General features: G+C 38.4%; 1 protein-coding gene across 1 annotated transcript in view; it reads right to left on the bottom strand.

Annotated features, from left to right (window-relative positions):
- Nucleotides 1-15,160, bottom strand: part of LOC126457063 (NFX1-type zinc finger-containing protein 1-like) — a 283,116-nt gene that overhangs the window by 75,775 nt on the left and 192,181 nt on the right. Inside the window, exons 10-11 of the mRNA XM_050093061.1 lie at nucleotides 12,091-12,348; nucleotides 4,016-4,244 (exon numbers count right to left, since the gene is read on the bottom strand). Of these exons, the coding sequence (XP_049949018.1) occupies nucleotides 4,016-4,244; nucleotides 12,091-12,348 (487 nt within the window). The remainder of the gene's footprint in view (nucleotides 1-4,015; nucleotides 4,245-12,090; nucleotides 12,349-15,160) is intronic.

Raw genomic sequence — 15,160 nt, 5'->3', positions numbered from 1 at the left:
TGTATGATAAACTATTGTTAGAGTATAAAAAGTACATCACCCTTGTATAGACCCTCTATATACTCCTTCCACCTTTCTGTTTTCCCTTCTTTGCTTAGAACTCATTTTCTATCTGAGCTCTTGATATTCACACAAGTGGTTCTCTTTTCTCCAAAGGTCTCTCAAATTTTCCTGTAGGCAGTATCTATCTTACCCCTAGTGATATATACCTCTACATCCTTACATTTGTCTCCTAGCCATCCCTGCTCTTCCACATATAATCTTATTGGTACCATCTATTACAGTTGCTTCTACCTGTTATGAATTACTCAACAGACAGAATTTTTCAGTACAGGTATTTCGTTAATTCCAGGCAAGTGACAATTCATGACCTCATCGACCAGACACGAGTTCACTGTAATTGAATCCGTTTTAGCAAACCAATAATTTCTCCCAGGCAATGAAATTTTATCAATTATGAAATACAAGTTCTTGAAGTTTACTCAGAATCTGAAATCTTTAGTTAGTAATTACATGCCATAATTTATTTGTTTAATATAAAGGTGTTTTGAATTTTGTATGCATTAAAAAAAAGTGTGAATTTATGTGCGGCTTTTACTCTGAGATGAGTTTTCAGTAGAGTGCAAAAAGTGCATGTGTACAGTTCACTGACCTATATGGTGAATTTTATTTTGTGATCTTCACCCGAACAGAGAGTAAATCCAATTTCATTTAAACTTTACGTGAAATGTACACATCACGTTATTACAAAAGAGTCACTTAGCCCATTAAGGAAAAACTGAAACCTGCATGCTCGATCTGAAATACATAACATGTCAGTGCATGATCGAGCTGTCCAGTAAATCGCATAATTAGTTGCAAATGTGTTTGGACTTAATGCACACAGTTGGAAATTAATTTTGAGACAAGTGGTGATTTTGACAAAAAATGAACCGAAAGTTTATTCAAAATATCGAGGACCGAAAGTTTATTCAAAATACTGAGGTCCAGTTTTAATTGAGAGAGGATCAAGTAGGTAAAAAGCTGAGGGCTAGTAGAAATCTTTGGATAACAGAAGAGATACTGAATTTAACTGATGAAAAGAGAATATATAAAAATGCAGTAAATGAAGCAGGCAAGAAGGAATACAAACGTCTCAAAAATGAGATTAACAGGGAGTGCAAAATGGCTAAGTAGGGATAGCTAGTGGAAAAATGTAAGGATGTAGAGGCATGTATCACTAGGGGTGAGATAGATACTGCCTACAGGAAAATTAGAGAGACCTTTGGAGAAAAGAGAACCACTTGTGTGAATATCAAGAGCTCAGACGGAAAACGAGTTCTAAGCAAAGAAGGGAAAACAGAAAGGTGGAAGGAGTATATAGAGGGTCTACATAAGGGTGATGTACTTGAGGGCAATGTTACGGAAATGGAAGAGGATGTAAGTGAAGGGGAAATGGCAGATGTGATACTGCGTGAAGAATTTGACAGAGCACTTGAAGACCTAAGTCGAAACAAGGCCCCGGGAGTTGACAACATTCTATTAGAACTACAGATAGCCTTGGGAGAGCCAACTATGACAAAACTCTACCATCTGGTGAGCAAGATGTATGAGACAGACGAAATACCCTCAGACTTCAAGAAGAATATAGTAATTCCAATCCCAAAGAAAGCAGGTGATGACAGGTGTGAAAATTACCGAACTATCAGGTTAATAAGTCATGGCTGCAAAATACGAACGCGAATTCTTTACACAGGAATGGAAAAACTGGTAGAAGCCGACCTTGGGGAAGATCAGTGCGGATTCTGTAGAAATGTTGCAACATGTGAGGCAATACTGACCAAACGACTAACCTTAGAAGATAGGTTAAGGAAAGGCAAACCTATGTTTCTAGCATTTGTAGACTTAGAGAAAGCTTTTGACAAGGTTGACGGGAATACTCTCTTTCAAATTCCGAGGGTGGCAGGGGTCAAATACAGGGAGCGAAAGGCTATTTACAATTTGTACAGAAACCAAATGGTAGTTTTAAAGTTGAGTTATAAAAGTTGAGGGGCACAAAAGGGAAGCAGTGATTGAGAAGGGAGTGAGACTTGACTGTAGCCTATCCCCAATGTTATTCAATATGTATATTGAGCAAGCAGAAAAGGAAACAAAAGAAAAATTTGGAGTAGGAATTAAAATCTATGGGGAAAAAATAAAAATTCTGAGGTTTGCCGATGACATTGTAATTCTATCAGAGACAGCAAAGGACCTGGAAGAGCAGTTGAACAGAATGGACAGTGCCTTCAAAGGTGTATGTAAGATGAACATCAACAAAAGCAAAACGAGGAACATGGAATGTAGTTTAATTAAACCAGGTGATGCAAAGGGAATCAGATTAGGAAATGAGACACTTGAAGTAGTAGATGAGTTCTGCTATTTGGGGAGCAAAATAACTGATGATGGTCGAAGTAGAGAGGATATAAAATGTAGACTGGCAATGACAAGGAAAGCGTTTCTGAAGAAGAGAAATTTGTTAACATCAAGTATTGATTTAAGTGTCAGGAAGTCGTTTCTGAAAGTATTTGTATGGAGTGTAGCCATGTATTGAAGTGAAACATGGACGATAAATAGTTTGGACAAGAAGAGCATAGAAGCTTTCGAAATGTGGTGCTACAGAAGAACGCATAAGATTAGGTGGGTAGATCATGTAACTAATGAGGAAGTACTGAATAGAATTGGGGAGAAGAGGTGTATGTGGCACAACTTGACTAGAAGAAGGAATCGGTTAGTAGGACACGTTCTGCAGCATCAATGGATCACCAATTTAGTGATGGAGGGAAGTGTGGAGGGTAAAAATCGTAGAGGGAGACAAAGAGATGAATACAATAAGCAGATTCAGAAGGATGTAGGTTGCAGTAGTTACTCGGAAATGAAGAAGCTTGCACAGGATAGATTAGTATGGAGAGCTGCATCAAACCAGTCTCTGGACTGAAGACCACAACAAGAACAAAATCACCTTGTTGATTACACTACCTAGTAACACTGTAAAGCAGCTTAATTAATTCATTAGAATGATCTGTGATGTAGTGAGGCCCATTACACACACACAAAAATTACACGAAGTTAGCTGACTGCATGAGAGTACAGGATTGTTTTTCTTTCCATAAATGCCAAGAAAATGACAGTTTCAAAAGTTAAATAATTAACTGTTGTGTACTTCACTGACTGTCCTATATCACTATGGAACTTGATGTATCGTGTCTCTTCACATGAGATCTCAAGAATCAGGGATAAACAAGAAGAAGAAAAAGACTAAAAAGAGGCATCGGTATACCTTGATCACTTATCTTGATATCTAACATATCTCTGCACCTGTAATGATTCTAAGGGGGTATTATAGCATGATCCTCCTCTGTGAAAAAAATTTGGGATCTGAAATTTTGTATAGTTATAGAGACTGTATAGACGGATCTGATCCACTTACTGGTTAAACACAAGACCAGAACTTTTAGATGCCTACATACACAGTTTCAAGAAACAGTATTAAGTGAAGTATCAGGGAGCAGCACTCCAACACAGGGATCACAATGGTAAAACTGAAGTAATTACACCTTGCTCAGAGGCATTATTTAGGCAGTCACTCATTCTGCACCTCATACAAAAGTGGAACACGAAGAAACCTTAACATAAGGTGCTACGGAAAATACCCTTTGCCATGCACTTTATAATGGTTTGCAGAGTGTAAGTGTAGATGGGGAGTCTGTTTCTCATCTTAACAGAAAAAAATGGGTCAGACTGGTAAATAGAGACACACAGCAGTCCTGAAAAGGATAAAAAGACAATACATTCCACTTCATCCCATAGACGTTTGCCCACTGACTAAATGCTTTCTTCGTCTTTCACAATATTAAATTAATATTTAGTAAAATTAGGAAGTGTTTCTAAGATGATGTTCTTATGATTATCCATAAATTACTACACTTTCTTTTACTGTGTTAAGTGGTGTTGTTAATGGTACTGACAAATTTACACACTACTGAAATATTTATCATACCTTTGCTTCTCAGATAACATGGAATTTCTACAGCATGTCCACATGCTGGTCTAATACGACTTGGTACGAGTTCCTCACACTGTGATGTGCATGGATTGCAGCACATGCTCTTACAACGATGTCCACAAGGAAGAAGTCTTTCACAAGTCTTTCTACACATGTTGCGTGTGGGTTGCTTACAACAAGGTACAACAACTTCATGTCCACATTCTGGTATAACTTTCTGTACCTGTAGGAAAAATAAATCTTTCTTATTCGCCGTATCAAATCATAATTATTTATTTTGACTGCTTTTCCATCATTGATAGCTTTACAAATTACAGTTGTACAATACATTAATAGGACCAATCTGACACATAGCACAGACAGTTTCAACAACTTTAAATTATTTCAAAATAAGGAGCCTACTTTCTACAGTATCCCTATAGCAGGTGCTGATAAAGAGAGACCCTGAAAGTAACGAATCAAACAGGGTTCTTCAGCCAAAAACACAAAATGGTATTCATTTTTCAGATATACTTTGAAACAATTATAAATTAAAACTGGTATTTAGTAAAAATAAGCAACATTACATCATTTGCTACATGGTGCAATACACATTCAATCTTAATGTGTTCTTGGAATGTCAATTAGTAAACGTTTCCTTCTGGATACTACAATTTCTAATATAATTTGACCTGAACATTTGCCTATTAACAGAGCCTACACCTGACTTACATCTTTCGAAGTTAATCATAGTATCAACTACACTGTGTGATCAGCAATAATTCTAACGTGCGCTGGAAGTAATTAACACTCACTATGAACCAAAAACGTAAAAATAAATAATGCAAAAATTTAATTGCAAAAACACCTTCGGCAGTAACTGTTATCTAGTTTTCATGTAATGTATCTTTATTCTGAATAGAGAAGCTGTTACTGACTGCTAAAATAATGTGACTTACCAAGGCTGCAGAAAAATTTATATAGGATTAACTACCTCTTTTCTGCCACAATGGTTGACGTGTATGTAACTTAATGCATTTATTTTGATGAGTACAATACTGATTGACTTCTATATAGATTAATGCATTTATGTTGATGAGAACCATGCTGATTTCTCATTTACATCTAACAAATAAATTAGATAAATAATAAAAGCTTGAAAGTAAGTTAAACATTTGTGATACCGGTAACAGAATGACAGGTCTCCCCAAAGACACATTAAACATTTTAGCTCACTGCAGACTTAATATATAAATAAAAGGAAACCATTCAATTGTGAGACACAATGGATGGCCAGTAATTACCTTTGATGGCAATCTGTACTTTATTGCTAATAGACACTTATAAAAATACACATCACTATCCTAGCTATCAGAAGCACTAGTTTCTTCCCTGGTGAGGAGAGTGCGATAGATTGGGGAAGGTTAAAAAGAGTTCAACTGATTTAGGTGACTGAAAGACCTGCCCTTCATTTTTAACTTCCCAACATCAGTAGGTCAGATCACATATATCAGGTTCTAAAGTAGTGTGATGCAATTCACAAACAAATTAGTTAAGTACAAAACATTTATTGCTTAGTAACAAATTCATCGGTAGGTCCGCATGCAGTGTAGTCATATTGTAATCATTAAGTTACTGGATTGAATCTGGCTAGTAGCACACAGTATTTTAAATGCTATAATTTTTTACAAATGGAAATGTTAATTAACAAATACAGAATCATACTTTTTAAATAAAAATAACACTTATTTTCAATTAATGGTCATATGAAAATTTAAGTATTCAGAAAAAGCTTGGTATAAAAATTCGAAACATCAAAGAGAAACTTCTTTTTTGATTTCCAAACATTGAACAGTATTATCAATGCATATAGTTTTTTTAACAAAAAATCATTATGCATGTCTGTATCAAATTTTAGTTTATTTTCATAAAACCAGTAACTGATAAAAATATTAATTTTAACAACAACAAACTTTTCAATATTTGTTAATTAGGATTCCCTTGGTTAATAAATACAAAATGTAAAAACTAACAAACAAAGTTGCTACAAGCAAGATTCGAACCAGTGACCTCACTATTACATGCTGATTATGCTACAAGCTGAACAACCGACAAATTTGTTACAGAAATGTGCTGTACTGTTTTAGGAAAGTGTCAACTAAGAAATTCAGTCTAAAAAACAGGTCTTTCTTGAGATATAGTACAGGACCATTACTTTCCGCATTATACACAAATAAAATGATATATACTAATCATCAAACTGCCATAATGATTTGTGGATGATGATACTAGCTAGTGGCATATGGTATCCCTAGGAATGTGTGACTTTACTTTATAAACATTTATTCTCTTCTTTCCTCCCTCTTGGAAGACACGTGAGACAGCAAAAGGTTTTTCTTTCGCACTTTTTGAAAGTGCAAAGATTTTGGTAATTTTCATTGATGAAGTCTTATCAGGTTATCATCCTTTTGTATTCTGTAGGTCATTCATAATAGTAATGGGCTTGCAGAATAAGTGATGTGTTTCAAAGTGGTGAAGATGATCAAGTGCTCATAGCTCTTAAGGTATACATTTAGAGCCCATGTTCACTGAAAATTTGTCTTGTTTTGGCCTCTCAAAGTATGTAATACTTTTTTTGCTTCCATCATGTGCATTATCAATAGTGCTAATGCATGAAATTAATAGTTTCAGGCTGAATATTGTTCAACTGTGATGAATGTAAAACCCACAGAAAGTTTTTGAACACTATGAACATAAGGTAAGCATTACTTATAACAGATATGTGGTGCATACACACACAACCGAAAACAGTACTCACTAACTTTTGAGCTCCAGATCTTTTTCTAGCAGAAAGTACATAAGTCACACACACAAAACCACAAACACAGGCAAACATATCCTACTATTGCAGCAGTGGCATTATTGAGAGCAGTTGTCCAAGGTAGTAGAAGTGGGGTGTCGTCTGTGATTACAACCACTGATTTACTGATTTTAATTACAGGCAGTTTGGCATCAGTAGCAAAGAATTGTGTAGCAAGAAGTGATGTGGAGCAGAGAAATGCCCTGTGGACAGGAAATTTCTAATTGGGCATTTGCCCAAAGCAGTTTTAAATGTCCAAAATCTGGGCATTTATAAAAAAGTACTTTTTAAAGTTTTATTGCTAGAAAGAATAATTCAGCAATTAAAATAAGGGATGGGACAATACTTCCAATATTAAAAATTAGTAAATGTTTACACTTAAACCTAAGTGTATCATTGATTGCCTTTATTACTAAGAATGAAAAGAAAGAAGAAGCATGTTCTTTTACTTTCATTCCAACTAGCTGCACATTAATCCTGTCCTTTTTCTTTCTACCATTTCTACTCTTCATTCTTGGACGGATCCACAGAGGGGCAGGAGGGGGGGGGGGGGGGGGGGAGACGACACCTGACCCCTGACTCATCAGTCAGCTGCAAAACTAACCTACCTTTCCTATATAATTGGAAATCAATGAGTGGAGTGGGAACGCAACCTAATCCTGTTGATGCCAATGAAACATCCATACTGAACAGTCCACGTAAAGACAAAATGGAAAGGAACCCAGTAGTAAGCGAGGAATCAGATTCAGGAGAATCTGAGGCAAAGTCGTGACTCCATAATTCTTCTGCAACATGTGAATATCATGAAAATGATTGACAACTGTTTTTTAATTGTTTTTAGTAGCATAGTACATTTAAACTTGAGTGTTGTTTTCTTCCTCTTATGTACTAACCAAGAACTGACCTCATTAAAGATGCAAGATGTTATGTTTATAGTCCAAAACATGATATCATGAAGAGGAATATTACTCCAAAGAGGTGGTAATTGTTGTTTTTGGATTGGACAAATATGGTACTTTTTTATATGGCCAGAAGTTCCAGTTAATTACACATCATAAGCCATTATTAACCCTGATTGGGCCCAAACTAAGCTCCCAGATTTCACGGCCCATTGCTTGCATCAGTGGGCATTGTACTGGTCAAAGTAACACTATTCAATACACTGAGATCCATCCAACCAGCCTACCCTGGGACGCCTTGTCTCAACTTCCCATGGGCTGGGACAGGCCTCCAGTGTTTGTTTGTTCAACAACAACTTCAAATCTAGCCCAAGAAGATGACGGTTACCGGGTGGTGGCACCACACCTTCCCACCACACACACACACACACACACACACACACACACACACACACACGAGTCCATGAACAACAAATTTTCGCCATCGATGGAGCACCCTGGACCTTGGTTATATGCAACAGATCTCAGTTCACAGTCATAAGTCCTGAAGTTCTGAACTCTAACAACTTTAAGCATTTAAGGCCTCCACCTTTTTATCCAACTTCTCAGTGTCTCTATTGTTTACACTTTTAAAACACAAATAGCAAATGCCATCACGTCAACTACATCAGATTCAGATCTTAATACCTATTTATCTCCTTACATGTCAGTGTCCGGACAGTTCTGTAGCCTGGCAGAATTATTGATAGGCAAGAATTATTGAATAGGCAAGACACTGCCAAGTCTTCACTTCCCACGAAGCAACAACATTTCACGTGGGCACCCAGGCGCCGGTGCACATTTTCCTTCTCATCTTGTCCGGAAAATCTCCTCTGATCCAGGGTTGTGTGTGACTTTTCTGGACCTTATCCCTTTCCCTAAACCTCTCCAATCCTTTTCCTTCAATGATCTTCCTTCCCTTTCCAGTCTTCTGTGGGAATAAGGATCCACTGGTTCCAAAATCTTCCATAAGTTAAACCTGTGTGTGTGTGTGTGTGTGTGTGTGTGTGTGTGTGTTCCCCTGCTGCTACTTGGTGAGTAGATCTTTTTACCTATCTAGTCGCATTATATTGTCAATAATTGATTATTTTTGTTGTCATATTGATAGACAGTTATGGAAACCACTGTAACAATTACTTTGTTTGCTTGGCTAAATAATTTACGAGTCTGTAAGTTCAAAATGGTTCAAATGGCTCTGAGCACTATGGGACTTAACTTCTGAGGTCATCTGTCCCCTAGAACTTAGAACTACTTAAACCTAACTAACGTAAGGACATCACACACATCCATGCCCGAGGAAGGATTCGAACCTGCGACCGTAGCGGTCGCGCGGTTCCAGACTGTAGCGCCTAGAAGCGCTCGGCCAACCCGGCCGGCCCAGTCTGTAAGTTCTGACCCCAATATCACTCTTACAATCACACACACACACACACACACACACACACACACACACACAGCCTTAGTCTACTTGTACAGCTTTACGAGCAGTGTGCTTGATCATGCAACAGTCCAAAAGTATAGTGGTGTTATTGAGGGAAGCATGAGTTTGATCGGAACATGGCTTTGTGGCTGCCATACAGAAAATGAGAGCAGGCTCTTGGCCATTGGGGGCCCAAGTTGGCCATCTATCTGGTCTCATATAATCAGTCGGCTGGAGATGATGTTTTTCCTTGCTGGCAATGCCTTGCCACATGTAGACTTAATGATACTTGTCAGTTGTCTTCAATTGATGTATGCAGTGGGTTTACAAGATCTGTTCACAAGTTGCAACGCATAGAACTGAAACTAGGCCAGTGTGGGGAATCGAGACAAGGTGACAGTGTGCTGTTGATTGAAAAAGTCCCTGTTGTCAGTTCTGAAGTGATGCTTTAGTCTCCAAGTGATGGCTGTGGAACTGGAGGCTCTAGAGAGCCTATGGGAACTTAGGACACAGGGTGCACCATACTAATAACAGCAGTCCTGGCTGTTCTGAGAGAGGAGCCAGATCAGTGTCATGGGGATCCTCTGTAGTGGGTGGGATAGAAGGACCAGATCTTGTTGTATGGTGTAAGCTGTTGAAGTGCCTGTCCTGGCAGTTTGCACAGATGCGCTGATGTTCTGGACTTTGGAGATGTCTATCCAGGATGTCACAACTGAACTTTAGAGATGTTGATGGGGACTGCATTGGATGAGATTTGAAAATCTGAGAGCTTAAAGATTCCTACTAAAACATCGTGCATGAAGTAATAAGAGTGAAAAGCTAAGTGCATTGTCTGTGATAGAGCTGGGAGGAGGACGGCGAAGAATAGGAAGGTCAGAAAATGAAAGATGTAGAAAACTAAAATGGAGCGAAGAAAGGAGCAGATACAGTAAAGAAATCCTGACACGGAAGGGATTAATGTAACTTAAGGCCAAGTTCGTGGCGAGAACCAATGACATGTTGTAGCGTTAGATCGCACCTGCGGATCTCTGAGAAATTGGTGTCTGGGGGTAGAATCCAGATGGTGCATTTGGTGAAAAAGGCACCAAGGTCACAACTGTCATGTTGTAGAGCATGCTATGCAATAGGATATTGTGCATTGTTGGCATACACCCTCTGCCAGTGCCCATTCATTCTGACTGATAACTGGGTGGTAGTCATGCTGATGTAAAAAGGCTGAACAGTGTTTACATAACAGCTTGTATACGACGTGTAATTTGGTGGCTCTCCCTTTGACAGTATATGTTTTGCCAGTTACAGGGCTGGTATAGACAGTGGTGGAGGGGTGCATAGGCCAAGTCTTGCAGCAGGGACAAGAACAGGGGTAGGAGACAAAGCGAAGGGAGTTGGGTGCAGAAGGAGCATAGGGTCTGACAAGGATACTGTGGAGGCTGGGAGGGTGATGAAAAGTGATTCTAGATGCGGTGGGCAGAACCTCAGACAGAATGAATCTCATTTCAGGACATGATATTAGGAAGTCATGGCCTTATTGAAATAGTTGATTAATACAGTCAAGACCAGGATAACAGTAAGTGACAATACTGAGCGACTTTCAGCAATTGGTTTGGTTTAGATATGTTGATGATGTCTTTACCACATGGACTCATGGTGAGACTGACTTGCTGAAATTCCTGGAATCACTGAATATCTTCTCCCAATTAAATTTCACTGGGTCCTATTCTGAATCCTATGCCATTTTCCTTTATGCTTATCTCATCGTCACCAAAGAACAGCTACACACTTCTGTCCACATTAAACCTACTAACAAACAACATAGTTACATTTTAACAGACCCTATGCTCCTTCTGCACTCATCTCCCTACACTATGGCTCCTACCTCCATGATTGTCCCCACTGCAAGGCTTTCCCTATGCACCCCTCTATCGCTGACTATACCAGCCCTGTAACTGGCAAAACATATACTACCAAAGGGAGAGCTACCTGTGAAATGACAATGACATATTCCAGCTGTTATGAAAATACTGTTAGGCGTTTTTATACCGGCATGGCTACCACCCAGATATCAGTCAGAATGAATGGGCACAGGCAGAGGGTGTACACTGGCAACACAAAACATCCTGTTGCACAGCATGCTCTACATGGCAGTTGTGATCTCTGTGTCTGCATCACCATACACACCATCTGGATTCTTCCAACAGATACCAGTTTCTCAGAACTCCACAGGTGTGAACTAGAGCTACAACATGTCACTGTTTCTCGCTACCCACCTGGCCTTAATTTACGTTAAACCAGTCTTTCCTTCTGTTCCCGTCCAGTAAGTCTCCTCTGACTTGGGGTGCTGGGTGACTTTTCCGCACTGTATCCCTTTTGCTAAGCCTCTTGAATTCTTTTCCTTCAACCCCCTTCCCTCCCATACAACTCTTCTGCTGCAAGGAGAAGCCACTGGCTCCAAAACCTTGCGTAAGCTAAATCTTTTTGTGAGATTGTTCTTCTGCTACCCCTTCATGAGTAGATTCTTTTATCTATCCAATTACATTTTATGGTCTATCAATATGGCTATACCTGGGTTATTATAAGGCCAAACTGTCCTGTGTTCAATCAACCTGCATGCTCAGTAACTTAGTTGCACAAATTCTTTAATTTTCTTGTGGCTCAGGATAATTATTTTATTGTGAACTTCTTGGCTTTTTTTTTATGTTGCACCATACTTTTGCAAGTACAACAAGTACAATAAATAATACTGCCATGGAAGAGTGAGTATGCTTTTTAGTAACAACAAAGCTATTTCAAATAGAAATAAAAACATTCTTTCTATATTAGATATAAATCAGTCATAAAATTGTGTATATTTTGAAGCAAGTATTCCACTTACCTTAACTGGACAATTTCCACATGGCTGAAAACAGAGAAGACGACATTTGTGTCCACATTCCATTATACGCTTGCAGTCTCTACCACATTTCACTTCTGATGGATCAGAACTACAACGTATCTGATGGGTATGTCCACAATTGAGTTGCACTTTAATTTCAACAACACAGTCTCCACACTCTTCATAACATTTTTTGTTGCACTTGTGGTTTCTTTTGCAGCCAGCATTGTTTTTTTCACAAGGTTTATTACACTTGTACTGCAAAAGAAAAAAAATAGATGAAGAATATTAAAGAAATACAAAAAATTTTTGAAACAGGTTTAAAAAATAAATTTATTGTAGTGTTATGTTCTATGTTTAAGGGAAAATATTGCAAAGTAACTTGCCCAATGCAATAGCATACTGACAGGGACATCACTACGAATATTTAACTTGAGAACGGTTACTCAAGGAAAATCCTGATGGATATATGATAAGAGCTGGTGATGGTCCTGCGTGTAAGAGAACAGGCCAAGCTCTGGGGAAAAATGAGTATGTCCTTAGGAAATAAACTGGTAAGAACTTAGATAAAATTAATGAGGCAACACATACAGATACCTGGTGGCAGCACTGTCAAACATGTTAAATAAGATACCAGACAAGAGAAACATTTGTCTAGATCAGATGACACGTACTTTGGACTGAACCGAGCATCACAAGAAGTTGAGGTCTTCAGAATGATACAGTAATGCAGAAAACACTTCCAGCATGTTTCCGTTCTTGATTTCAAAACATGTCTTCAATTTAAGAAGTTCAATGAATGGTTACACACTTCTGAGTGAGTTATTACTTCTTATCCTTTGACTTAGCATAGCGCTCATAATGTGTTGCCAGTGATCATAAAATCTGTGGCCTTCGGCCACCGTGTGGTGCATGTCGCAAAGCAATCCAGGCATCGCTCCCCTGAGTGTTTCCATCACTCTCACCGATCGGACCACAGGGCTGTCTCACTAGCTCACTGCTTCCCACCACTCTCAGGGAACAGATTGCGAGGTAGCTCACTGCTCCTCACCAAGGCAACTAGCTCTGCAGACGAAATCGCACAAAGCAGACCACACGGTGACTTGAGGCGTAACTCTGTTCTCTGTGCACAGTGAAGCTTTCATGACTGAGCACGTCTCCATCCCAGTTCAGCTCTTAATTCCTAGTATCCTTATTTGCTCTATTCTAATTGTTGTCATCTTGTGTTGTTGCTCTTCTGTTTTCTCGTTGTGTGTGTTTTCTTGTTAGGTGTAGTATTATGTCTTCTTCTATGTATGTTGCATTTATAGTTGCTTTTGTTGGTGTTCCAGTAGTCTTTATGCACCTTTTAATTGCTTTGGGTGAATAGGATACTAAATGTAACAGTTATGTTATCCTACATAACAGTCCACATATACAGGTTGTCTCAGGAGGAATGGTCAATATTCAGAGATGAAACATATTTAAAGTTACTTTTGTATGTTTTTCTTGAATAACACAAAATCCGCAACCTCTAGTGAAAACTTGTCACACTATAAAATTAAACTACAATAAATTTCCTTTAAAAGGGTCCTATTCATTTTTTCTCAAGGACTTTCAGATTACGTGAAGACAGCGAGAGAAAATGGAAATTCTTGTGCAACACGCATGCACTGAGGTGTAGGTAAGCCAGTTTGAGGTAGTTTCTCGACTTGATAGAAACATGTCCTACATCAAATTGTTCATTTCTAAATTGTCTACACTACTATGGCATGTTGTAAACAATGACAATGTACTGACTAATAAATAAAATAAGTAACAATGTACATTAAATACGTTCCATCTCGGAAACCATTCAGAAGAAAAAACATGTTCGCATGAAGTTTTCTGCTACAAATTATTGTTTCTGTCATATCCCTGGACACTGAACATTCATTCTGGGACAACCTGTATATTATGTTTAATTTTTTATTTATTCATTTAACCCAAACACAGTAATGCCGCCAGGAATCCTTTTGCATCAGACCAGAGTTTTATATATAGGCATAATTACAAAACTTATTAATATCACAGTTACTTAAAAAATCATAATATTTTTAATATGATGCCTCCTCTTCTTCTCTCCACATGTAGTAGACATTTGCCTGTTATGGTCTCTAGGCTGAAACTGTTTATTTTCCTTGGGCTTCCTAAATATCTTCTGCACACTGGTTAATAATTTAACACCAACTTTGGTAATCTGTTGTCTTCCATTCTTTTGACATAATTCTTCCTGTAGTCTTTCATGTGCTTATTTAAGTTTTTCCCTCTCAGTTCTTTTCTATGCCTACATTCACTCTCTCCACAGACAGAATGTATCCAGCTATTCTTCTTAGCAATTGGATCTCTAGTGCTTGTACTCTGATGGGAACAAGTGTTTCTACTGTGTTGTCCAGGAAATAGCATCAAGGTGTAGGGAGCAGTAGTTATTATGGGCAGTAGTGGATCAACAAGTTTGAGTATTTGGACTGCGATACCGTCCTGTACAGTAATTGCTGAGCTGAAGGACTTTTCGGCAGTGTTGTCAGCTCAAGAAAGAATTTTTTGCAACTACCATCATTTACCTCTGCGAAATAATCATCCAGTCTGTGTTTTGTTTACGGTTCAAAGATGATTATCGCTAAAGTCAAGTACTGGCGTAGTTTCTTCGTTGGGACAATCGGATCAGCTGCTCCTTCTACTTTGCCTTCTAATCCCTAGATCACACAAGCTTTTCCATAGAGCATCTGGTCCTTATGCTTTAGATTAATGTATTGGCATGTCTTAGTTATTGTTTTTCTGAGTTTGATTGATTCTGTTTGCTTTATGCTTGTAATCAATTTTATTTTCCAACATAGGAGGTCGTTTGTGAGTCTGACGTGCAGTGTCTCTGACAGTATGGACTGTTTTAGCTTTTCTGTTAGCCAAGGTGCAGGTTTTCCCTTCAGGTTTCCAGTCTCTGGGGAAGCAAATTTACTATGTAACAGACTTAGTGTGGTAATGATGTTGTGAGCTGATATTCCTGGTACCAATTTCTTTGCTTGTGGATTTTGTGGCAGATATATGTATGGGG

This window comes from Schistocerca serialis, chromosome 2 (assembly GCF_023864345.2).
Source record: "Schistocerca serialis cubense isolate TAMUIC-IGC-003099 chromosome 2, iqSchSeri2.2, whole genome shotgun sequence".
In the NCBI taxonomy this organism is placed as follows: domain Eukaryota; kingdom Metazoa; phylum Arthropoda; class Insecta; order Orthoptera; family Acrididae; genus Schistocerca; species Schistocerca serialis.
The sequence above is the reverse complement of the archived record's forward strand: the minus strand, read 5'-3'. Positions and strand labels throughout refer to the sequence as shown.